Source organism: Macrotis lagotis, chromosome X (genome assembly GCF_037893015.1).
Source record: "Macrotis lagotis isolate mMagLag1 chromosome X, bilby.v1.9.chrom.fasta, whole genome shotgun sequence".
In the NCBI taxonomy this organism is placed as follows: Eukaryota; Metazoa; Chordata; class Mammalia; order Peramelemorphia; family Peramelidae; genus Macrotis; species Macrotis lagotis.
The window spans coordinates 503,361,338-503,386,995 of record NC_133666.1 but is presented as its reverse complement, the minus strand read 5'-3'; the positions used below and the strand labels follow the sequence as shown (position 1 = coordinate 503,386,995).

The 25,658-nt window shown below is 36.8% G+C and overlaps 1 protein-coding gene across 1 annotated transcript in view; it reads right to left on the bottom strand.

The window, feature by feature from the left end:
* LOC141501097 (nuclear transport factor 2-like) overlaps positions 1–17,120 on the bottom strand; it is a 33,673-nt gene extending 16,553 nt beyond the window's left edge. The window contains exons 1-2 of the mRNA XM_074204776.1: positions 17,022–17,120; positions 9,538–9,609 (exon numbers count right to left, since the gene is read on the bottom strand). Of these exons, the coding sequence (XP_074060877.1) occupies positions 9,538–9,609; positions 17,022–17,120 (171 nt within the window). The remainder of the gene's footprint in view (positions 1–9,537; positions 9,610–17,021) is intronic.
* Between the last annotated feature and the right edge of the window lie 8,538 nt (positions 17,121–25,658).

Below are 25,658 nucleotides of genomic sequence, written 5' to 3'. Positions count from 1 at the left end.
CTTAGATTTAGGAGGACAGGAGTTTGAATTTGACCTCAGTTATTTGCCACTTACTGGCTGTATCCCTTTGGGCAAGTCACTTGACCCTGATTGCCCTACATCCAGGACCATCTCTAGTTGTCCTGATTCATATCTGGCCACTGGACCAAATGACTCTAGAGGAGAAAGTGAGGTTCGTGACTTAGCACAGCACACCCTCACTCAAATCCAGTTCATATGCTTGTCATGGCATCACAGCCCTGATATAATCTTCTTTGACAATGAAGGACAAACATTATTGGTAATAATAGAACAAAGCTATGGAGAGGTTAAAAGTCCTTTAGAAATAATTCCAAATTGCTTTAGAGACTGATCAGATTAGTTCACAGTTCTACCAATAATGCAATATTAGACCTATTTTACCCACATTCTTTTCAGCATGTCATTTTTCTTTTTTTGTCATTTAGCCAATTTGATGAATGTGAGTTAGTACCTCAGAGTTATTTTAATGTGTGATTAATTAGTGTGATTCAGAACATTTTTTTCATATTATTATTGAGAGCTTTGACATCTTCCTCTTGAAGTTATCTGTTCATATCCTTTGACCATTTATAAATTGGAGAATGGCTGTTCTTGAAAATTTGACTCAGATCACAATATATTTTGAAAATGAGATAATTATCCAAGAAACTTGTTACAAAGAGTTATTCTCAGTTTCTTGCTCTTCTAATTTTAGTTACAATGGCTCTATGCAAAAAATTTGTATTTTACCTTAAAAATTTCACATTGATATTCATTAGAGGAAATATTCTATAGTTTTCTTTCTCGATTTTTAATCTTCATAGCTTAGGTATCTAAATCATATTTATGTAATAAAAGGAAATTGGAAGAACATCTTTATTTTTTCCAAGTAGTTTATATAATATTTAAACTAATTGTTTTTAAATGTTGGGTAGAATTCACTTGAAAATCCATCCAGTCCTTGAAGATTTTTTTCTTTAGGGAACTCATTTATGGTTTGTTCATTGTTTTTTTCTAAAATTTTTATTAAGTATTTTAGCTGGACAATGTATATTTTTGTAAATATTTATCCATTTCATTAGATTGACAATTTTATTCGTATATTGTTGGGCAAAATGACTCCTAATAATGCTTCTATTTCATCTTCATTGGCTGTAAATTCACCATTTTTTAACTTTTGATACTGTAATTTAATTTTCTTTTTAAAAATGAAACTCACTGAAGTTTAATCTCTTTTATTGTGTTGTTTTTAAAAAGTAGTTCCTAGTTTTATTCCTTCAACTAATTTTTTTAAGCTTTTATTTTTATCAGTTACTTCTTTGTTAGGATTTCTATTTTGTTTGAGGTTTTTAAGTTGTTGCTTTCCTAAGGCTTTTCTTTTTTGTTTCATACCTGATTCACTGATCTCTTTCTCTTTTTTATAGATGTGAACATTTAGAAATATAAATTTTCCCCTAGATACTGCTTTGTCTGCATCCCCTAGACTTTGATATGTTGTCTCATTATTGTCATTATATATAATGAAATTATTGTTTCTATAATTTTTCAGGATTAAGTTATTTATATAATCTATGTTTCATAGGTTTTTATTGAATATTATTTTTATTTCATTATGGCAAGAAAAAAAGATGTACTTACTATTTCTATTTGTCAGCATTTGCTTATGGAGTTTTTAATGCCTTAAAACATAACCAATTATTGTGAAGGTGCCATGCAAAGCTGAAAAATGGGTATATTTCCTTCAACATTCAACATTCTTTGGAAAGCTAGATATCTAAGTTTTCTAAAATTCTGCATTTTCTTAACTTCTTTCTTGTTTATTTTATGGTTAGACTGATCTAGATCTGAAAGAGTAATTGAAATACCCTACTATTATAATTTTATTTCCTCCTACATTTTCTCCTATAACCCATTCCCTTATGAATTTGGATGCTATGCCATATACGTATTTTTAGAATTGATATTAATTCATTATCTATGATACCTCTTAGCTAAATGTATTTTACTATTTTTCCCTTTTAATTAGGTCTAGTTTTGCTTTTGCTTTGTCTGGGAGTAAGATTGCCACCTGTCTTTTCTTTTTTTACTTTGGTTGAAGCATAATAGCTTCTGCACTTTCCCTTATTTTAAGTCTATAAATCTTCCTCTTTCAAGAGTACTTCTTATAAACAACACAAAAATATGGAATACTTTACAAATATATAATCTTTGTAGAGGGGCAATGCTAATCTTCTATTTGTTGTTCCAACAATGTAGTTGATTTTTGAGGGTTTATTTTGAAATTTGAAACTTTGCAGAAACTGTCTCAATTAGTATCTATGCTGATTCCCTAGAATTTTTGAAGTATATCATCATCAATAGTTTTATTTCCTTTTTACCTACCTTTTTGCATTTAATTCCTTTCTCTTGTCTTATTGTTGTTACTAGTATTTCCAGCACTATATCAAATAATAGTGGGGAGTTTAATCATCCTTATTTTACTCCTATATTTATTAGAAAAGGTACTAATGTATCTCTATTGCATATAAAGTATGCTTTTTGTTTGAGAGGGATCCTTTTTTATGATATTAAGATTTATGATATTTGTAGAGAATTTTTTAGTTTGTTTTGTTTTGAACAGAAATGCATGTTATACTATCTCTAAGACTTCTTTTAATTAGGTTTTTTTGCAAGGCAAATGGGGTTAAGTGGCTTGCCCAAAGCCACACAGCTAGGTAATTATTAAGTGTCTGAGACCGGATTTGAACCCAGGTACTCCTGACTCCAAGGCCAGTGCTTTATCCACTACACCGCCTAGCTGCCCCATAAGACTTTTTTTTTGTATCTAGTGAGGTAAACATTTTAGTTAGGAATGTTTTGATTTTTTTTTACTTTTATTTAAGGCAATGGGGTTAAGTGACTTGCCCAAGGTCACACAGCTAGGCAATTATTAAGTGTCTGAGGGTCAAATTTGAACCCAGGTACTCCTGACTCCAGGGCCGGTGCTCTATCCACTGCGCCACCTAGCCGCCCCAAATGTTTTGATTTTTAATGTGATTATGTTGACTCGTTTCCTAATACTGAACCAACCTTGCAGTCTAGAATAAATTTGTCTTGGCAATAATGAATGATTTCATGGATTAAACTGCTCTAGTCAATCTGATAGGATTGTGTTTAAACCTTTGAAATCAATATTCATTAATAATATAGCCAATTTTCTTTATTTTATTCTCTAATTTGGATATTGTGATAATATATTTGTCTCATAAAAAAGAATCTGAAGGGGTGCTTTCTTTCTCAAATTTTGGGAACAATGTTTCTTAGTATTGTTAATAACTGTTCCTTTAAAGTTTGAAAAAATTCTATGAATCCATCAGAATGAAGAGAGGTTTTTTTCCCCTTTGATAGTTACTTTAAAGTTAATGCCAATTCTTTTTCTGAAGTTGAGTCATTTAAATTATCTCTCTGGTCTTCTAATAATTTGAATATTTTATATTATTGAGGATATTTTCTTTATTTTTTGTTCTGTTTTGTTATCACAGAAGCAGAAGCAAATATTTTCTGATTATTCTTTTTATTCCTTCTGGTTTTATGTGATTTAAACTTGCTCATTTTCTATTTTTATTTGCTTTTCTCTGTCTTTTTAATTATATCAGCTAATAGTTTATATCAGTTTTATTAGTCTTTCAGATAACCAACTTTTAGTTTTGTTTAATATTTCCATGCAGTTAATTTGGTTTCTGTTTCATCTACTTTTATTTTTAATATCTCTTCTTTTGTGCTTATTTTATTTGTTATGATTCTAATTATTTAAATGAATTTTCAATTTATTAATTTTTTTTCTATTTTGTTAATATGTTTGTAGGGTTATGATTCCTTGTCCACTGAGAATTGCTTTACCTCTATCCCAGAAATTTTACCAGGTTGTTTCATATTATCAGTTTCTTTCATATTATTATTGTTTCTGTGATTTGTTCTTTGTTCCACTTATTATTTAAAATTTTGTTTTTGGGGCGGCTAGGTGGCGCAGTGGATAAAGCACCGGCCCTGGAGTCAGGAGTACCTGGGTTCAAATCTGGCCCTCAGACACTTAATAATTGCCTAGCTGTGTGACCTTGGGCAAGTCACTTAACCCCGTTGCCTTAAATAAAATTTAAAAAAAATCAAAACATTCCTAACTAAAATGTTTACCTCACTAGATACAAAAAAAAGTCTTATGGGGCAGCTAGGTGGTGTAGTGGATAAAGCACTGGGCTTGGAGTCAGGAGTACCTGGGTTCAAATCTGGCCTCAGACACTTAATAATTACCTAGCTATGTATGGCCTTGGGCAAGCCACTTAACCCCATTTGCCTTGCAAAAACCTAAAAAATAAATAAAATTTTTACTCCATTTGAGTCTGTGCCTTTTGTGTTCCCTGAACAAATGACTGTTTTATTGAATTACGTTCTATAAAGGATTTTTTCTTAAGATCTTTAGCATTCCTCCCTTATTTTCAATTAATCACTTTTGTATTCCTCTCTGGTTTCCCCTGGGGGCTACATTTCACACCTTCTCAGTCTCTTATTACACTAAACAATTCACACAGTTTATCAGCTTAGATCTTTTATGATTTTTGAGGAGGACAAAATTGGTCCAAGATGAATGCTGGACTCTTTCCACAAGGTTGAGTGGAAGCCTACTTAGCCCCACCCAGTAGTTCTCCCCTCCCTCCCTTCCCTACAGTATCCTAATCTATTTGTTCTTTTTTCCAGTTCTCTGACCCAACAATATAGAACATTGTCATGCTGGTATTATTGTGGCCCGTACTGATTTCTGTCATAGATCTTCTGATTCTAGGGTCGTGGTGTTAAGGTATATGGTTGAGTTTTATTTCAAGCCCACATATGTCTTGATACATTTCCTTTAACAACACAGAATGATGCCATGGTGATGACTATTGAACCCTCAGCAAATTTCTACAATTTGGAGCTTGGCTCTCTAGAGCACAGGAAAGAGAGAAGAGGGACCAGAGTTGCATTTTATTGCAAGCCTGCGGTGGGGCAGCTTGTGTAGCCTTGCTGCTGGTAGCGGTAGGGGAGAAAGTTATGATTGAGGTCAAATAAAGCACTAGTTCATGGAGTTTTTAATCTTTTTTGAGATCCCTGGTTTCCTAGACTATTGAGAAAACTGAAATTGCTTTATTTTTATCACATAATTTCTATCTCATATGCCATCTCGTTAGTCATATGATGTTGAAGAAAGTATTCATGATATAAAGGCATGAAGCTTCTGAATGATCTAAACTTTGTCTTTTGCCAGTCTTTACTCCTATGCTATATTGCCCATCCTAAGTTCTCACATTCCCATCTTTATTCTAAAGTGACTTAACAATCCAGTAAATGTTGACTTAATTCAGAAGTCTTAATACATATTTTGGTAGTATTTTTACATCTCTTCATCCTCTGCAACAAATGTAGATATATAAGATGTGATTATTTTCATATTGATCACTTTGCAAATAATGATCATAAATATTGAAATTAAGGGTGATGGGAGCGGCTAGGTGGCGCAGTGGATAGAGCACCAGCCCTGGAGTCAGGAGTACCTGAGTTCAAATGTGGTCTCAGACACTTAATAATTACCTAGCTTTGTGGCCTTGGGCAAGCCACTTAAACCCCCATTTGCCTTGCAAAAACCTTAAAAAAAATTAAGGGTGACCAATGTAGTGACAAAAGAAATAGTTTCTTATTGCCTTGGATGATCACATCAGATCCTTGCTTTTGTCTTTCCAAGGAGAATTTGTGATCTATTCTTTAATATAGCTGCATTTTCCTTCTGTCTTCTGGATTTGTTTAGATAGAGCAAGAATGCCAAGATTAGTATGATAAAGCTACTCCCAAAACAAGTTTATTTAGTCATTAGATGAAGATTTCACTTTTAGGGTATACGTAGTTAAGTTTCTACTTACAATATCTTTATCGAATCATATATATATATAAATATATATATATATGTGTGTGTGTATGTGTGTGTGTGTGTGTGTGTGTGTGTGTGTGTGCACATATGATCCATAGCATCTTATGGTCTCATCACTGCAGAAGTGGATGAGTACTCAACTGGATTTAGGGCCATTTTGCATTTTTCTTTGTTTCATGGATTACTGACCAAAGGAATCAGTACCATGTAGCCATCCTCCTAATGATATATATCTCTGTGTGCTTAGCTAGGTTTTTCATCTAACACAACTACAATCTTTCTTACCTTACTTAAAACCCTTCCAGCATGTTAGAAATGATTAGCCTTTGTGCTCCATTGCATAACCTTCAAAGATTCAGGGTCACTTCCTCTGCATCCAAGTAAAATTTTGTGAAGGATAACAAAGGTATAAAAGGTAAAAACAACAGTGTGGGAATTAAAAAAATGAATGTTACTAACAAGTGGTCTAGGAGTTTGGAGAAGGGAAGGTGGACTAGAAATTACCAGGAAGCCTTTGTAGGATAGTGACTCATACTCTATTACTTTGTTATATTGGTCAACCCACTTAAGAAATCATTCGCATTTTATTCTACTCTCAACTGAGATGGAAATAATAGGAGACAAAATTATAATCATTGTACAGGACAGATATTTTCTGTATTCTCAAAATAAATCAATCATAGTTTACCCATTACCCAAAGGCAGGTAGGTAGCACAGTGGATAGAGTGCTGAGTCTAAAGTCAGGAAAAGACTCTTCTTCCTAAATTGAAATCTAGCCTCAGATTCTTACCAACTGGGCAAGTTACCTAAGTCTCTTTGCCTCAGTTTCTTACTGTAAATGAGTTGGAGAAGGAAATAAAAAATCACTGCAGTATTTTTTGCCAAGAAAACTCCTAAGGGGATCATGAAGAGTCAGAAATGACTGAAAACAACTGAACAACAATTATCCACTACCCATAGTACTTATGGACTCCTACCCTGTAAAAGACTAGTAATATTGCAGGTGTGAACAGTTATTCCTCTCCTACAGAAATTTACAACCCTCATATCAATCCAAATATATTAATAATGTAAATATATGGGAAATTGAGACTACCTAAATATAATATAAAATTTTCCTGATTGGGGGATATTCTCATTGAACTGGGTATGGACATTGTCTAAAAATTCTTTCTGTCTGGTCAAGAAGATGTGGATAAAGTGATGTATCAGTCTATCAAAAACATGATTTTTTTCCATCTATATTATAGTACTCTTCCAATCATATTCTTTACAAATAGAAAACCCTAATTTTAAACATTTCACTGAAACTTTTTTGATAATTTTTTTAGGTTTTTTTTTTTTTTTGCAAGGCCATGGGGTTAAGCAGCTTGCCCAAGGCCACACAGCTAGGTTTTAAGTGTCTGAGGCCACATTTGAACTCAGGTATTCCTGACTCCAGGGCTGCTGCTCTATCCACTGGGCCACCTAGCTGCCCCGATAATTTTTAAAAGTTATCACTTAGTAGGTAAATCTATCTAGGCCATGAACAAAGTGACAACAGTTTCACACATTTAAATGTTTTTTTTTTTAACATACTGATTCTTTTCTGGTATTATGAAAATTATCTCTGCTGCCTTTAACTAATTGTAAGAGTTCAATACTAGAGGGAAAAGATCTAATTTATACTGTTCTACTTACACATTCATAGGATTCAGAATTAGAAGGGAATCATTTAATCTAAAGTCCTAATTTTACAGATGAAAACATTGAAATCCAGTGAGTACAAGTGACAACAAAAGCAAAGTAGGAAGGAACTCTGAAGTTATTTGACCACACTGAACAGGGACACAACAACATCCCTAACATAGTTTGAAGTTTTCTACAGAGAGAGAGAGAGAGAACTGCAACCTTCTGGAGATAAGACCATTTTACTTTTGGATATCTCTAATGGTTAGGAAAGGTTTTTCTTATATCAAGACCAAGTCTGCATCTCTGTAATTTCCACTCCTTATTTTCACTTCCCCTTTCCTGGGGCCAAGCTTATCAAGCTTAATCTTTCCTCTGAAACAACTTCTTTCAAACAAACAACACATTTTTAAGTATTTTAAAAGCTATGATACCTTCCCACACCCCACCTCAACTTCAATTCTTCTTTTCCCCAAGTTAAAAATTCATAATTCCTTTAGTCCATTCTTATGGGAAATTGTCTCTGGCTTCATTTTTCTGTTTATATTCCAGCTAATCAATGTTTTTCCAAAACACATGGAACACACAACTGAATAAAATCCTTCAAATATGGTCACTTCCATGATCTTGGAACTCTATCTCTCAAAGCAGAATAAGATCACAATAACTTTTTTTGGCTTCTGTGTCACACTGTTGAATCATATTGAATTTGCAATTCGCTTAAATCTTACAACCTTTTTCAGACACTACTGTTTAGCTATGATGCTACCTCTATGAAGTTGATTTTTTAAGAATTCAAATGGGAAACTTAAAAGCGCATCTATTCACACATAAATTTCATCTTATTAGAAGTAGATAAACATTTTAACTTTTTTCAGATTTTTAAAAATATTGATTCTATCATTTAATGTGCTAACAACTGAGAAAAATGATTATTTCCCTCTTGTATTAATAACTTTTTTATTTTATTGAGACAAAGGATTTTTTTTCCTGTTTTCTACATCCACATCTAGAAATCAACCAGTGTGGAAAAATCTTAGGCAAAGATTTATCCAGGTCAAGATCTAATCAGACAGTCAAAGAAATTCTAAGTTTGGGTTAAGTGGAGGATTCCAGCTTATATACTTAAACAGATCTAGGAAAATATGCTTTCTCCCTTTTATCAGATAGATGCTATGAAAATTGATGTCTCTTTGAATAAGACAGGTAATTCAAGTCATGGACCCCCCCCACCTTTATTGTAATATAGCCCACTTCCTGTTTTGATACTCATTTTTCTCATTAAATTGTTAACTAAGAAGATTTGATTGCAACCCTCAGGAACACCGCTCTTCCAAGGATATATAAACCATGAACCCACCACTATTTGAGAGTATCACTGACCTCTTTTTTATTAATAAACCATGCTTGCCTTAGTAATAAAATGATTAAATTCCTTAGAAACTACATCTCTTGAACTTTTTAAAATGTCACAATGTCCTTTTGGCTTTACGTGAAATACAAATTTGACAAGTAATCCCACCCAGATCTTTTTCCATATCATCAATAAAATTGTTCTAGGGTATCTTATTGATTCATTCTGTTTTGAATTCATATAGTTACATCAACTAAGCTCATATATAGACTCTATCATAATACTTTATTAAAATCTAGATTAAAATGCTAGAGCATTTCACTGATTTACCTGTCTAGTAACGCTATCAAAAATTAATTACATTGACTATCTGTTCTTGGGAATCTAAGTTAAATTTTAGTGATCATGGCTTCCCTCAGAATGCTCAGAAACCATTCTTTTGGTGATATTTAATATTTGCTCAAAGTCACATGGGAATTGTGTTAGTACCCATGGTTCAAACATGTCTCCTGACTTGAAGTATAATGCTATGTATATTAGCTCCCAACTCCCCTTTCATGCTGTACCCAAAGCACATACCAGCATCTTCTCCATGATTGCTGATTTTCCTTGGAATTGTTCTCCTTCCCATGACAAACAAGAAGCTTCTGTCTGCATGTGTAGTAGATATAATAAAGAAGAAAGGTAAAAATCTTAGTTTCTTACATGTTCCCATACCACCACCATCAAAAATAGTTGAAAGGAAGAAAAGCAAAGGGATCAAAGGACAATGGGAACTATGTGGATTCTAATATTAGCCATGTTCTGGCATTCAGACTAATAGACATTAAAAAAATACCAAAGGATTTTATTTTTGTCTTTAGTTTTTTAAGATGAATTGAGCAAAGACCAAGAGTAGAGACTGGATCTTTCAGGGAAATCAATGTAATCCCACAATCTATTCAGGAGGTAAAGTTACTGTGTATATCCAATACTATTCAAGAATAGCCTGATAACTAGCTCTTAAGTGTAGAGGATTGACAGTCAACAGCTTGATTAGTGTGTCTTTTAAGAGCATCCAGTTCTCTTTGTTCTGATTTTATATTCACCAAGCAACTTTCTCATTCTAATTCTCTTTTCCAAGTACATTTTGTGCTGACATAGGGATGTTTTAGTTTTTCATGCAAATGAGTAAATTGGCTATGAGCTCTTATGAATTTGATTATTATGAATCAGTTTTTTAGTGCCTGATCACCCCTTGGGGAAAATGGATGTCATCAAGTTTCAGGACCTGCCAGGCTGAAAATGTATCCTAGAACACAGAAGAATAACTGTGTCTGACAGTCTTACCATAGCACTCTCCTTCCCTCTCATGTGGACATTTATTATATGAGTGGAACAACAAATTGAGCCTAGTTAACAACAGTAAATTTCTTGAGGATGTTTTTGTAGGGCTGAAAAATAGAAGACCTCAATATATCTCTATGATTAGGTCTTTGCAAAAGTCACTCTCCCTATACTTACCTCAAATCCTTAAAAAAAGTCCCTTAATTGTGTAATCTTGGGCAAGTCACTTAATCCCACTGCCTTAAATAAAACTAAAAATATAAATAAAAAATCCCTCAAAAAGACCTTCAAGTTTTCCAACTATAAAATGAGATCACCTTGAGACTATCTACTTGTGAGAATAAATGGAGGATGATTATAATTCTTTTTTTTATTTTTTAAAGATTTTATTTATTTTGAATTTTACAATTTTTCCCCTAATCTTACTTCCCACCCCCCCCCACCCTCTACAGAAGGCAATTTGCAAGTCTTTACTTTGTTTCCATGGTATGCATTGATTCAAATTGAATGTGATGAGGGAGAAATCATAGATGATTATAATTGTAAGAAGCAATTAATTTACATACTACAAATAGGTAATTATGATAATCTCAATCTAAGAACACAGGAAACATTGTTTTGCCACAGGAAAAAGAAATGAAAAGGTCATATTCTTTAATCATATCAATCAGTAAGATTTTTAGTTTATGCTAACCGAATCTATTATAATAGGACTAATAATTAAAAAAGCATTTTTATGCCACTTAAAAAATAGAGGATATTCAAAGGAGAATAAATAAGGACTAGGAGAATTTCTGGGTATTTTGATGCTGTTTAACACAACAATTATATACATTTTTTTAAACTGGTGCTGTGACAGACTGTTTATAATACAATTACAACATTATATATTACATGGTGATATATATATGTATATATACATATATATGTATATATACATATATATATATATATAAATTGGGATTGTGGGTAAAATGAAAACTTTATTTTTTTAAATGTGAAGATTTGTGTAAATCACAAATATTTCTGAACTTTTGGGTCTTTTCCCATTTCAAACCAGTATAGATACTATGATTCTTTTCTTTCTTTGTTTGGGTTTTTTTGCAAGGCAGTGGAGTTAAGTGACTTGCCCAGGGTCACACAACTAGGTAATTATTAAGACACTGAGGCCAAATTTGAACTCAGGTCCTCCTGACTCCAAGGCCAGTGCTCTATCTACTGTACCACCTAGCTGCCTCAATACTATGATTCTTGTACTGGATTGTTACAGTATTACCTATTTAAATATTTGGGAGGTTGAGGGAGAGGGGCAGAGTTGGAAGAAGGGAAACATTTGGAAGACCTAGATGCTACAAACTGTAAATGCTCATTTCCTTAATGATTTTATCTGTAGGTTTATTAACATATTTGTATACCAATTTCCCCTCCCTTCAAATGTATTTTAAGATGCAATTCCAATCTATTCCTCATAGATCCTTAAAAAAACAAAACAAAAACTACAACGCTGAAATGAGGTAGAACATATACTCCAATGGCACATTGTGAACAGATGATCAAGTCAATATAATTACCATTTTATATTCTAATCAGCGGGTGAGCTTGCACATTCTGCAGTAACTGCATTCTGTGTTACCTTTGATACTTCTCTTTGTCACAGAATGTTGTATTGTTTTATAAATCATAAAACATTTTTTCTTTTCTAAAGAAAAGAACAATTTCTTTCATTCAATTTAGAAAGTGGAGGAAGTAACTCCATTCCCATAGGCAAAGGGAATCTAGAAGCAGTGAAAATATGACAACTGCTGTAATCTTTTCATGTCACAGACTCACAACTAAGAAACTTTATAACTACTTTACTACTTAGTGCTTCCTGCCAACACCATCTTGTTTTGTCTTATACCCACAGAAGACAAGTGACAAGATGACCTTCAGGTTAACATATCCTCTAGCCATCTGCAACTCCTAAGGGCTTACCTTCCTTCTGCCTGTGCACCTTCCAGTCCTTTTTTTGAAGCCCTACCAATCCCTTGATTTCCAGATCTACAGGAAATTCTCTTTGCTTCCTTCATGAGTTTAGTGCCTGGCTCACAGTTTTGTCTTCTGCTCTACTCCTGCCTTCACCCTAAGAAATTTCAACATACATACCAAATTTGGTCAAATGCTTTAATTTCCTTAGTTTCCTCATTTCTCATGACCACAGCAACACACATAAAGATGGTCTTATAACTAATTTTGTTCTCATCCATAATTGCTCTAAAATCATCAACTCTAAAATTCCTTTTGTCTGCTCATAATCTATTATCACTCTCCTTTCTAACTTTGTGTAGCAAGTCCAAAACTCCCTCATTTTTTCACCACCACCTTCTCTAATACCCTGCACATTGCAATTTTTTCCTAGGTCTTTACCTTTGCACTCATTCATTATACTCTCTTTACTTCCCTATCTTGACCCTTTGATGACCCACTTTAACCCTTACATCATCCATTTTTCATGAGTCCTTTGGTACTTTTTCTTTTCAAAGATCTTGCCCTTCCCACTCCCAACCTTAAATGACTCCCACCACCCACTGCTTTGCTCTTACACCAGAGGTACTCAAGGAAACTGACTGAATCCACTCTGAATTTGTTACATAATCTTAAATGGGGCCTCACACTGGCAAAGCAATCTTTGTCAGACTCCAAAATTGTTTCACTACCCCATTCTACATAGCAGGTTTTTGAAACCTTTTTTGTCCTGGAGTTCAAAAAAGGTGCCATATATGTCTAAATTGTGTGATCTTAGTCAAGTCACTTACCTTCTGTTTCCCTTGGTTTTCTCAAGTGTAAAATGGGGCTAGTGATATCATCTATTTCCCAGAGTTGTTGGAAGAACCAAGTAAGATAATATTTATAAAGTGCTTATGAATGCCTGGAATATAGAAGGTACTACATAAATGACTAGATGCTCCTTCTGCCCTCACTCTCAGCTGTGAAACCCCTTGCTCATACTTCACCATAAAAATTGAGGCCATTCACTAAGTGCTCCTTCTTCTCTGTTTTTTCGTCTCACATTACTGAGATGCCTTCTGCCATTACCTCCAACTATATCCATTGCACATGAAGGGGTAGATGCACTTGTCAAGGCTGATCTCTGTATGAACACAAGTGATCCCATTCCACCTCTCTCTAGCATATTGCCTGCTCTGTCATTGCTACTTCCATCAATGTATAATCATTCTCTATCCAATTACTGACTGCTTTGCTTCTGCCCACAAAAATGTCCATGTTACCTCCATCCTCAAAAAATCTTTACTTGATTTGTCCATCAAATTTCTCCTCCCTTCCTAGCTAAATTCCTTGGGAAGGCGGCCTATTAGGTACGTTTACTTCTTTTCCTCTTTTTCTCTTAACTCCTTTCAGAATGACTTCTGACCTCATCATTTAAGTAAAACTTCTGTCTCCAAATTTACGCATAACCCCTTAATTGCCAAATCCATTAACATGTTCTCAGCCCCCATCCTTCTTAACCCCTGTGTAGTTTTTGATATTCTCTTTGATAGTCTCTTATCTTTTGGTTTTTGTGACTGCTCTCCTCCATTTCTTTTTTCTGCACGCCCAACTTCTCTTTCTCAGTCTACTTTGTTTATTTTCATCCTTGCCTGCTAATCAAGGTCTCCCAAAGTTCTATCTCCCAAGACCCTTTTTTCTCCCTCTATATTATTTCATTTGATGATCTTATTAGATTTCATGTCTTTAATGATCATTCCTAAGCAAATGATTTTCAGATCTATGTGTTCAGCCTTAACCTCTCTGCTGACCTTTTGACTAGAATTTTCAACTGCCTATTGGATAGCTCAAATTGGATATTAACATTTTAACCTCAATATGTCCAAAACTGAACTCATTTCCTTTTCCCCAAAACCCTCCCTTCTTCATGACTTCCTTTTTACTATAGAGGGCATCACTATAATCCTAGTCCCCTAGATTGGCAATTTAGATATCATTTATAACTGATTCATCACTCTTTCCTCCTCCATATCCAATGAACTACCATGGACTTGGCAATTTCTATAATTTTTTTCTATCCCACAGAAAAGTTGTTTCAATTTTTTGTAATATTTTTCAAATATTTCCCATTCTGTCTTCTGTTAAAGCAATCTTCCTAGTTGGTTTATCAAGTCCTTACCACTTCATGCCTGTACTATTAGAATAGTTTGCTTGTTGGTCTCCCTGCTTCATGAATCACCCCACTCCAATCTATCATCTGTCAAAGGGATCTTCCTAAAATACAGGATTATCTATATTACCCTCTTATTCAAAAAACACTCCAGTGATTCAACATTATCTCTCTATGATTAAATATAAAAGCCTCTTTTTGGCTTTTAAAGCCCTTCAGAATTTGATCCCTATATATTGCAAGAAAGAATTTTTTTTTGCTTTTCTTTATATCTCCAGTATTTAGCACATAGTGGGTATGAAATAAATGTCAGTTGACAAGAGAAGATGCAATTCCCTTCTGAGATGTAAAATAATTATTAATATTGTCATTTTAGAAGACCTGTAGAATTATTGAAAAGAACTCTGGGTAGAGTCAAGAGGATTGGGTTCAGATTCTAGCTCTTTCACTCTCTAACTATATGAAGTTGATCAAATTACTTCACCTTTTTGAGCCTTTGTTTCCTTCTTGTAGACATAAGATTAATAATATTTACCCCCTTCATATGGCTGTTGTAGCAACTGGGTTAATATATGAAAGTTTTCATAATTGGTAAAATCTGCAAAGAAATTATTAGTCATACTAATGAAGATATATAGAAGTTATCTATTCAAAATACTATGATAGGCTTGAGGTTAATTATTAAGGTTAATTATTAAATGACAAGAAAGAGAGATGACAGAAGCAATAGAAAATATGAAAGGTCCAAAGAAGAAACTAGATTTCAAAAACTGTAATATGTTTTTGGTTTTGTTTATTCATCAAGATAATGAAATGGGGGAAATGAGCCTACTTCTCACTAGCAGGCTATAACACAATATTTAAAGAAGCTCACTCATTAGATCCACAAAGTTGACCAACTAAAAGGAAAATTGACACATACTTGTAGGACTGCAGAAAAATAGGTAAATTAGTGTACTATAGATTGAGCTATGAATGGACCCAGTTATTTTGTATATGCCCTTTGATAAAGCAATACCACTCATATATTTATACCCCAAAGACATACAAGAAAAAGGGAAAAGACTCATATATACAAAAATAGTTATAGCAACTTGTTTTTGTGTGATGATAAAGAATTGGACATTGAAGGATCTCTTGTTAATTGGAAATGACAACAAATTATATGTTTGTGTTGGAATGCTATTGTCTTTATAAGAAATGATGGAGGGGATAATTTCAGAAAAACCACCAGTATTAGATTAAAATCATAGAAAACTTGTACAAACTGATATAGAGTGAAGTGAGCAAAGCTGGCAAAACAATGTACACATTACATTGAAAGACAACAATTTTGAAAGACTAAGAAACTCTAATCAATACAATTATTAACCATAATTTAGAGCACTCCAGATTAAACATGTTGCCCACCTTCTGATAGACAGAAATGACAGATCCAGAGAAGATTAATACATACTATATAGTTAGTTTTCTGTATCTATGTATTTATGTATTCTGTATTTATGTTTAAATAGATAGATAAATAGATAGGTATTGAAAGCTAGATAGGTATATCCATATCTTTTGATATATGTCTTTATATGGGTATAGGCATACTTCTCTATCAAAACCTGTGTATCTATCTATTTAGACATGGTCAACAAAACAATTTGTTTTGTCTGACTATACATATTTATAACAAGGATTTTTTTTTCTTGCTTTCTCAATTGGTGGGGTTGAGATGGATGGGGAGGTAGGGAAGAATGTGGATCTGAAAATAAAATTTGGTCTAAATGAAAAAAAGAAGAAAGAGGCTTAATTATTCAAGAACACAATAATTGATTTAAGTTTTAGGTACTTTATTTCCCTTCTTTGTGTTATCTAGGGATAATTCCCTCAATACAGTGTTTGGAGGGGGGGGGGTGGATAACATCAGGGTGGACGGCAGGTCATGATTAAATATTTCTTTACAAAAAAAGGCAGCTGGTCATATAAAACCCTAGACAAGAGGATCAGAACCCTAAGAATGTTGGAGGTAGGGGAAAGAAAACCCCATATATTTCCTCTTTACATTTTCCGCAGTACCTGTGAACAAGTATTTGCCAAAAACAGGCAGCTTCCAATAACTGTAAGCTAATATGAGACCCTAAAAACTTGAAAAAAATTAAAAATCAAGTTAATTCCCACTATACTCACAATTACACTGCAATTCTCCAGACCAAATGCATAACATCAGATCTTACTGTTCATTTACTGAGAACATCTATAATAACTGATTCCTTTCGTCCCACTTCCTATAAACTTCCTGCTCCCATTCCAATCTCAATTAGAAATTGGAAAAAAGTAAAACACATGTAAATAGCTCTGCTGAAGGATATCAAATATAAGCACTGGACTAAAAAATTAAGGGTCATATGGTTTGGGAGGAAGAATTTTCTGTTCATATATACATTTCTCTTAAAATTGTTACCTTTTATAAGGAATTTTTCTGTCAGTTTATAAAGTACACCAAGCCCACCAGTCCCCAAATAAAATTTGTCACTCAAGCAGATCAACAATGAAGAAGAAAAAAAAGTTTAATCACATTCAAATTGGTACCTACATAGAGAGCACTTAGTTGTACCCTGTCAGCATCAAAGTGGCGGTAATAGAGATGCACAAAACTTGCTCCAACTTGCTCCCACATAGGACTTTCAGCCATTTTTCATTCAATGTCTGTCAAAAAAGCAAAGACTGCTTTAAAGACCTTGTGCCAACAACACAAAATGCTATCATATTGGTAAGATTGCTGGAAAATGCAGACAAATTTTTAAGACAAAAGGAGACAGAAAAACGTTCTTTCTTCCACAATACACAGTGGGGGCACTACATGCTGAGTAAATGATTTCCCATGAAAACAGTTATATATCAATTCATTTTCTACTTACCATGCTATTCAGGACCCACCACAGGAATTCATTAAAAATAAAGTGACAGGCCACATGCAGAGCCTATATATAAACTCACAAAAGAGCTTTTAAAAAAGATAGAGGAGAAAAGGGAAAGAGCAGAGCACAGAAATTTCAATGAAATTTTTCCACCACGAAACTTATAGCATGTACCAAATTGAACATGAGAATAAAAATAAAAATTCTGAAACACAGCTAACACCCACAATCTTTTAAAAGAATTAGAAGTAATCACAGGGATAGAAACCAGTCTTCAAGGACTACCCTTTAAAAAAAAAAAGGAAATCTGGAAATCAGAACGTCAAACCAAAATATCTGCTAATTTTAATCTCTTAACTGCAACTAAGATATTAGATTCAGTTTGGAAAGCATATTGGACTAGGAATAGGAAAATCTGAATTCAAATCCTAGCTCCCACTTGCTATTATATCACCTGGAGGAAGTCACTTTTAATCTCTCTGACCCTGTAAAATGAATCTACCCAGTATCAGCACTCTGCATTTTCTCAACACTCTTTAATTTTTTTTTAAATTTACTTATTTATTTATTTTCTCAATTACAGGAAAACATAGATTTCAACAATTTTTTTTGGTAAGGTTTGAGTTTCACATTTTTCCTCTTTCCTCTTTCCTCCCCACTTCCTCCTGTTAGAAAGCAATCTAATATAGATTATACATACATACATATATGTATATATATATATATATATATATATATATGAATAACTATTCAACAATCATTTATTAAGAACCTTCTAGATACCAGGCAGTGAGAAACACAAGTCCAAAGAATGGAACAATTTTTGCTCTTAAGTTTACATTCTAATAAGAAAGACCTATGATGCACACAGTTACACATAACAGAAATATGAAGTGAATAAATGCAAATACATGCAAAATAGTTAAATACAAGATAGTTTAGGAGGGTGGTAACTAGCCAGTTCAGTCCCTCATCGCCTTTCATTTAGATTATTTCAAGAGCCTCCCTTCCACTCTAGTACATCCTCTATCTGCTGCCAATTCTTAGGTGAGATCTAACCATGGGTCATTCCATTTCTCAACCAATTCCAGTGACTTCCTAAATTCAAATACAAACTCTTCTTTTAAAACCCTGCACTACCTAGCCTCAAACTACCTTTTTTCAGCTCATTGAACATTACTCCCCTTGACCCCTTCCTGCACTCTCTGATCCAACTAAATTAACCTCCTCTCTGCTCCTTAAATACCACAATTTATTTCTCATGTCTTTGCCTGGATGAGGGTCTGCTGTGCTAAATTACGAGCCTCACTTCTCTGGAGTCATCTGAATTCAGTGGCCAGAAATGAATCAGGGCAACTGAAGATGGCTCTAGATTCAAAGTAATCAGGGTTAAGTGACTTGCCAAAAGTCATAGAGTCAGTAGGTGTCCAGTATCTGAGGCCAGATTTGAAATCAGCTTCTCCTAATTCCAGCGCTGGTGCTCTATCCACTACCTACCTAGCTGCCCCCTTGCACATAGTGGTCCTAAATGAATACATATCTTTTGTTGTTTGATTAATCTTTTTTGGCTTGGAACTTCTGAATAAATTATATAAAGGAAATGGTAAACAGATAACAATAAACTTTTTTTTTTTAATTTTTGCAAGGCAATGGGGTTAAGTGGCTTGCCCAAGGCCACATAGCTAGGTAATTATTAAGTGTCTGAGGTTGGATTTGAACCCAGGTACTCCTGACTCCAAGGCTGATGCTCTATCCACTGCACCACCTAGCCACCCTGACAATAAACTCTTAACATAAAGTCAAAGGTAGTGATTTTTGGCCCTCTGCCAATTTGGGACAATTTTTTTTCATAATCCAGGAATCTTTTATTGGGTTTTTGTTTTTATTTTTAGTCATTTATGCCATGAATTCATAGGGGAATTGGTTCCAACAGCTTAGGCTCCTTGTCATAGGTTCTCACAAAGTATGCTTCTCTAGTGGAGCAAGCTGATGTTTCAAATGAACCTAAGTTACTTTTTCTTTGGCTTCCTTCTTCTGATCATTTTCCTTTACCTGCTTCAGGAAGCTATCTCTGCTCTTATTTTAAGGTCTTCAACATGCACATTGATTCTCTTGGCTAGAATCTTGTCCTTAACCTGTTTGTTTACAACAATGCCCACAGCATATTGTGTATTATAAACCCATCTAGTCTTGCCATGTAAACATTCTTGATATACACAATATCACTTTTGTTGTACATTCACATATATATGTAGGCAAAAGGACAGCACCATGTTTTTGAAAGAATCTTTGTGTTTTCATTTTGTGGAATATGGTGGAGTCAGCAGAAAGCAATTTGGGGCATTTTTAAACAACCTAGTCTCATGGGTCACTTGTAGGATTGAGGATTTATTGAATGTCATGAAAATCTTGTTTAAGTGTTAAAAGTCAACTTTTCCCTCCTCTGAGGGACTACATCATAGATGCTTGGAGGGTCCATAGCAGAACTGGGAATGTTTTCTCTTTTCCCCACCTACAGTCTTCCTATCAGTAGACTCTTCTTTCCCCTTTTGAGCCAGACTAATCACCTCCCCCATCTCCATCCCTGCCAAAGCAAACCCAAAATATCCTCTCCACTAATGATCCCTTAAGACTACTTAGGTGGTGCAGTGGGTAGAGCACAGACCCTCAAGTTAGAAGGACCTGAGTTCAGATTTGGTCTCAAACACTAACTATCTGTTTGACCTTGGACAAGGCACTTAATCCTGATTGCCTCAAATCCAGGTCTATTTCCAGTTGTCCTGATTCATATCTGGACGCAGAAGGCTCTGGAGGAGAAAGTGAGTTTGGTAACTTAGCACAGAGCACCCCACTCGAATCCAATTCACATGCTTGTCATGACATCACCTCCCTAATATCATAGTCTTCTTCAAAAACCAAGGACAAACATCATCATCACTTTTCCTTCCCTTTCCAATAGGAGTGGGTCACTCTCCTGAGATATCCAAAGGATGCAATACCTTGTCATTCACTCTGTAAAAGCACCTTCCTTCCTTCATATGTGGTCGTCTAAAATAGAGTAAGAGCTCCTTGAGGATAAGTCCTGTCATCACAGCTCACACATACTTCTTTTTCTATTGTATTCACCAGCACTTAACAACATACATTTTTAAAATTCATTCATTCAAAGCCAGTTACATAACTAAAAAATCCTAGCTCTTTGAGAACTCAGAATAAAGCCTAGTGATTTGAGGCCAACAAACTAATGTTTATTGAATGCTAACTAAATATACCTCAACTTAAGTCCTACTCTGATGACTTATCATAATATGCATGAATTCCAGGCTTCTATCCTTGGCCTTTTCCTTTGTTTCTGACAATAGTATGAAGATTAGATTAGGGATGGGGTGCAACCTGAAGTGAATTGTAATGATTAACTGGATTGGGATGGTGGCAAGAAGTGAAAAGAGGAGATAGGTATGAAATAAATTATATTAATCCAGCAAATTGGAAAAGTTTTCAGTAAACATTCAGTAACGAACTATGCTAAATTCAGTAAACAAAAATTTAATAAAGGTTCTTTTGATCTTTATTTTTTTTAAAGAGTTCAACAGCTCTTCCCCCAACCTTGCAAGGTGAGGCCTCCTTGGCTCATCTTTGCCTACAGAGAAAGGAAAGGGAAGTATCTATTAGAGACACTGTGTTTCTTGGCCTGACTCTAGCCTTTTTTCCTCTCCACTGACTTTAGGACATTTTCAATTCAGACTAAAGTCACATAATTAAGGTAGCATTGTTGGGGAGAAAAAAACTTTAAATTCATAAGACCTTAATTTTTAAGCATCTCCTCAATTTTTTTTTAAACTTTAAAATGGGCTTGATACCACTTGTACCTCACTAGTTGTGAAGAAAACACCTTGTATCTTGAAGCAATATACACATGAATTATTATTAATAACTCATCACATAAGAAGTAACTGGTTTTCAGTAAAAAAATTAAACCTTGAAGTTTGGAGGTTTTAATTATAGTTGCTACATTGTTAAATATAGTACTTTCCATGTTTCCAGTCATTTCTCTAAGTTTTCACAAATTAGTTAAATTAGCAGAAATTGAAGCAAATTCTATTTCTTTTAAATTTGTTTCTTTTCTCTCTTTCCATATGCAGAGCTATTTTAAGATGTCTAAAGACAAGACCTCATTACTGAAGTCATATTATGAGTCCACATCATAACTAGGATTTGATTCTGGGAACAGAAAGAACAATTCAATCAATCAACAAGCATTTACCAAATGCTTATCATGTATCAGGTCCTGTGGTAAGGACTTGGGTTAAAATGAAAGGTAAAAATGCTAAAAAGTCAAGTATTGCTCTCAAAGAGCCTACATATTCAGTGAGGTAAGAGAGCAGCTGCTGATCTACATAGTAGAAGCAGTTTCTACATTAATAATTTCCATTGCTGATGACCAGACCAAAGTTACAAAGCTTTATTATTGTTATTGTTAGCCTTGTTATTATTATTCAAAGGCTATGTCTTGCAGAGCACAAATTTTGGTGTGTCCCTATTAAAGTAGTATGGACTCTGGTTATATTTAGAACATCTATTGGTCTAAGATAAATATAATGATTTAGAGAGATTCATCATCACATTAGTAGCCGAGTGATAGATTTTTTTTTAACCACAGCAGATCCTGAAAACATAAGTAATGGTGGAAGATTTATGATCTTCACTGGGAGAAGTAATCACCCTGACTTAAGTGCAAATAAGTGGAAAGACAGGAAACTTCTTTAGTTACCAGGCATCACAAACAGGAGGATGACCATATTTATATTTCCATGATTCTAAAGACTATTCTCCTCATTTTGTAACATTGAGCATCAATACAGAGACTCAGATTACAGATTTCTTGGAGTGGAGCTTTCAAACCATCTTTCATGATGAATGCTCCTCCTTTAGAAAGTTGGGGAAAGAGTGGATCATCCACTCTGGAAGGAAATACCAAAACCAAGCCAAGTGTAAGCTTTTGAGCTATTTCCTTGATAAAGTTTGGAAGTAAGAAATGATAAAATGACAATTTTCACATCCTCTGAAGACACACACAACCAATATGAAATGTCTCTGGGTAAACAAGCAACTTCTATCCCTGTCTAGATAGAACTAGTGTAGCCTATTGAATTTTGTACAAATTCTATTGGGTTTTCACAGGTTTGGTCTCAACAAAGTAAAGAAAAATTATTTTAAAAGAAGGAAGAAACTCGGCTGTGTCACTACATGAGTACTTCTAAATCCAGGTTTGGGTTTTTTGAATACCAGAAAAGAAAGTCCTCTGAAGCTGGAGGTGCCCATTGGGGGAGGACAAGGAATATCCCCACTTCCAAATGTTTCTTGTTTTCTCTGTAGTCTAGAAATCGCATCTTAGAAACCTAGTCTCGAGACAACGTTATGATGATCGTATAACTAATAGCCCAACTTGGAGGGCACTGCCCTCAGAGGTTTTGTCCGGGGCACCTCCAAGGGGCCCAAAAGGCTCCATTGACTTCGGGATAACTGGGGCAAAGCTTCCTAAAGCAGCTCCATGATCTAGCTTAGCCTCCTTCTCTTCAGGCTACCTCCCATTGCAAGAGGAAAAACTAAAGCGCTCCTCTCCTCTACCCAAGCAGCTGCAGCAGCAGCAGCCTGGTTCGCAGAATTTAAAAAAAAAAAAAAGAAAGAAAGAAAGAAAGAAAAGTGGAGCAAGTCAGTACCTGTACCTCGTCTTCCGCTGCCAACAGAGATGAAGAGGAGAGGCCGATCTCGGCTTCCTAGCTTAAAACTTTTTGCAGCTCCGATTCTCAGTGGGTTTCCCCCCTCCCGCACCCGCCCCCACGCCCCAGTCAGAAATAGCCGCAGGAAAAGCTGGCACAACCGCCCCCGCAGCCATCACTTCGGGGCATTTATAAAAGATTCGGTCCCTCTTCGCCATCTCCTCCACTCTCCCTTCTCCCCCGAAGAACCTTAAATTACCAGGAGGTTTTTCTGTTCTTTTTTTGCCCTCATCCCCTACTCCAAAAGGCAAACCAAGATCAACTGCTCTCCCGCCTCCGAAAACCCCGCGCCTCCCCTCCCCCATTCGAACACACTTTGCTCCCCTAATTGGGATGCACTCCGAAGCTGTGTAGGAGAACAAGCCCCCTCCGGTGCGTGTCCCCCACAGCGGCGGCGGCAGCATCGCCCCGACACCCCCTCGCCGCCCCCGCCTCCTGCCTCCTCTGCCCTCCTCCCTCCAGAGGCTTGGGGATCTAGGCAGCGGCTCTCCGGGGTGCGCCTCTTTTCCACCAGGAGGAAAACGGGCATTTTCCCGGTCCCCGCGGGTCCGTTCTCAGGTAGTGGAGAGGGGACCCCGCGGAAGGGCAGCAGCTCTGCTGCACCCTGCCCTAGCCCAGGGGCACGTGTGCGGCACTTCTGCAGCCGCCAGGACCAAGGAGAGCGCCAGCCTCACTCCGCGGCTCGCTGGCCGGGGTGACAAGCCCCTAACCCCAGATGCCATCCCTCTGACACACCACACACGCCCAAACACACCCACTCTCACGCGCATGCACACACACACACACACACACACACACACACACACACACGCAGCGGTTGGACACGGCCCCCTCCCCAGATGTTCACACTTACTCAAGCGTCTCATTCTCTTTTCTTCTGGCAGAGCCCCGAGAGCGGCGCCCGGTCCCTCTCCTCGGCAGCCCGGCGCCCCCGACCCCTTCTCCCCGGCCCCCCGCAGCACGTGCAGCGGGGCTGCAGAGCCCTCGGACCACGCCCTCCGCACCCCGCTCTCTGCAGCACGCGGTGCAACCCCTCTCCAGCCGCCGCAGAGACGCCGCTCCGCCGCCGCCGCCTCCAAGTCCAAGGGGAAAAAGTGCCTCGAGTCTGGCCGCCTCCCCCCGGCCTCAGAAGGCTGCACCCTCCGGCCAGCGAGGCGGGAGCCGACCCCGAGGAGCCGGGGCGCCCCCGACCATCCCCTCCGGAGCCCGAGCATCCCACCGCTTTGGGGGGGGGGGGGGGGAGAAACAAACACACGCACGATCTCCGAGCGCGACGACCTATTCGGCTCCCAGCCCAAAGTTGATTCCTTTGCAGCTTTTCGTCCAACTTTGGGACGATCGGAAAGGAAAACCCAAACCCACACCCTTGCATGACCGGGATTTCCGTGGATACTGCATCTTTCCAGACCCACATCGTTCCCCCATAACCCCCCATCCCGAAATGCTTCCCCCCAGCACCCCTTCTTCTTACCTGCCGTCCCGGATCGGAGGAGCCCGGGAAGCTGAAAAAGAAAATCGTGCAGGAGTAGCGGCCAGACCCTATTGGCTCGTATCCCCCTCCCGGGCGCCGGGTGGCCGTTAGATGGCGCTGCCCAGGTGGTCTTGGGTCTCCTGGACCAAGGTAGAGTCGTAGCGGAGAAAGCAGCCCTGACCTGCTGTCTGAACCCTGTGCCTTGTCTCTGGACCCGGGAGCGAAAAATTTCCAACCTACACAGAATTCAGAGGTGTACACGCGCCCGGGGCGGGGGGGGGGGGTGCCAGTTCCCAGAGCTTCTCCCTGCCCCCGTAGGAATCCTCGTTAAAAACTCCCTCACTAGGCCCTGCTCCCCCACGCGTGAACTGGAGGTTAAGGAGCATGATTAATGGGATCGGAGCATCGAAGTAGATTTGCTGGGGCGTGAGAAGGCGAAAGAGAAATGGGAGGGGGCAGCGGCGAGCTGGAGATGCCCGCTTAGAGTACAGAGGGGGTGGCGGAGGATAGGCGTCCCCAATTAATTTGTTTGCCTCTATCTGCCAGTTACTTTGATCTGTTGGGAAAAGTGTTTCTCCTGGGTTGAGAGAGAAAGAATAAGCAAGAATTAGCAGCTGTGAGCAACTCTTGCTAAAATAAGTGGAAAGACTGTAATTGGAAAAATAAAATATCAATCACAAAAAAATAGGAGAAAAAATAAGTGGAAAGACTTATTTGGACTTCAGAGCATCTGCTTTCGAATCTAAACTGTCACTGGATAGCTGTGTGACTCCTTTCTCCTTGTTAGTTCCAGTTTCCTTGGGAGTAAATTGTGGGCTTTGAACTCGATCTCATTCCACTCTAAAAATCCTTTGATGTTAAGTCATGCATATTCATCCTTGGGAAATAAGAAGACTAGGGCATCTATGGAATGAAGCGTGCTTAGAGCTTGGCAGCCTCAAGATTACCCAAGAGATTTTTAAAATGGGGTTATGGGTTTTTCAGGTTCCTGAGCTTTAAAAAGTCCTATAATTTGCCCCATAAGTATTCTGATTAGCAAGGTACCATGAAAGAAGCAGCGG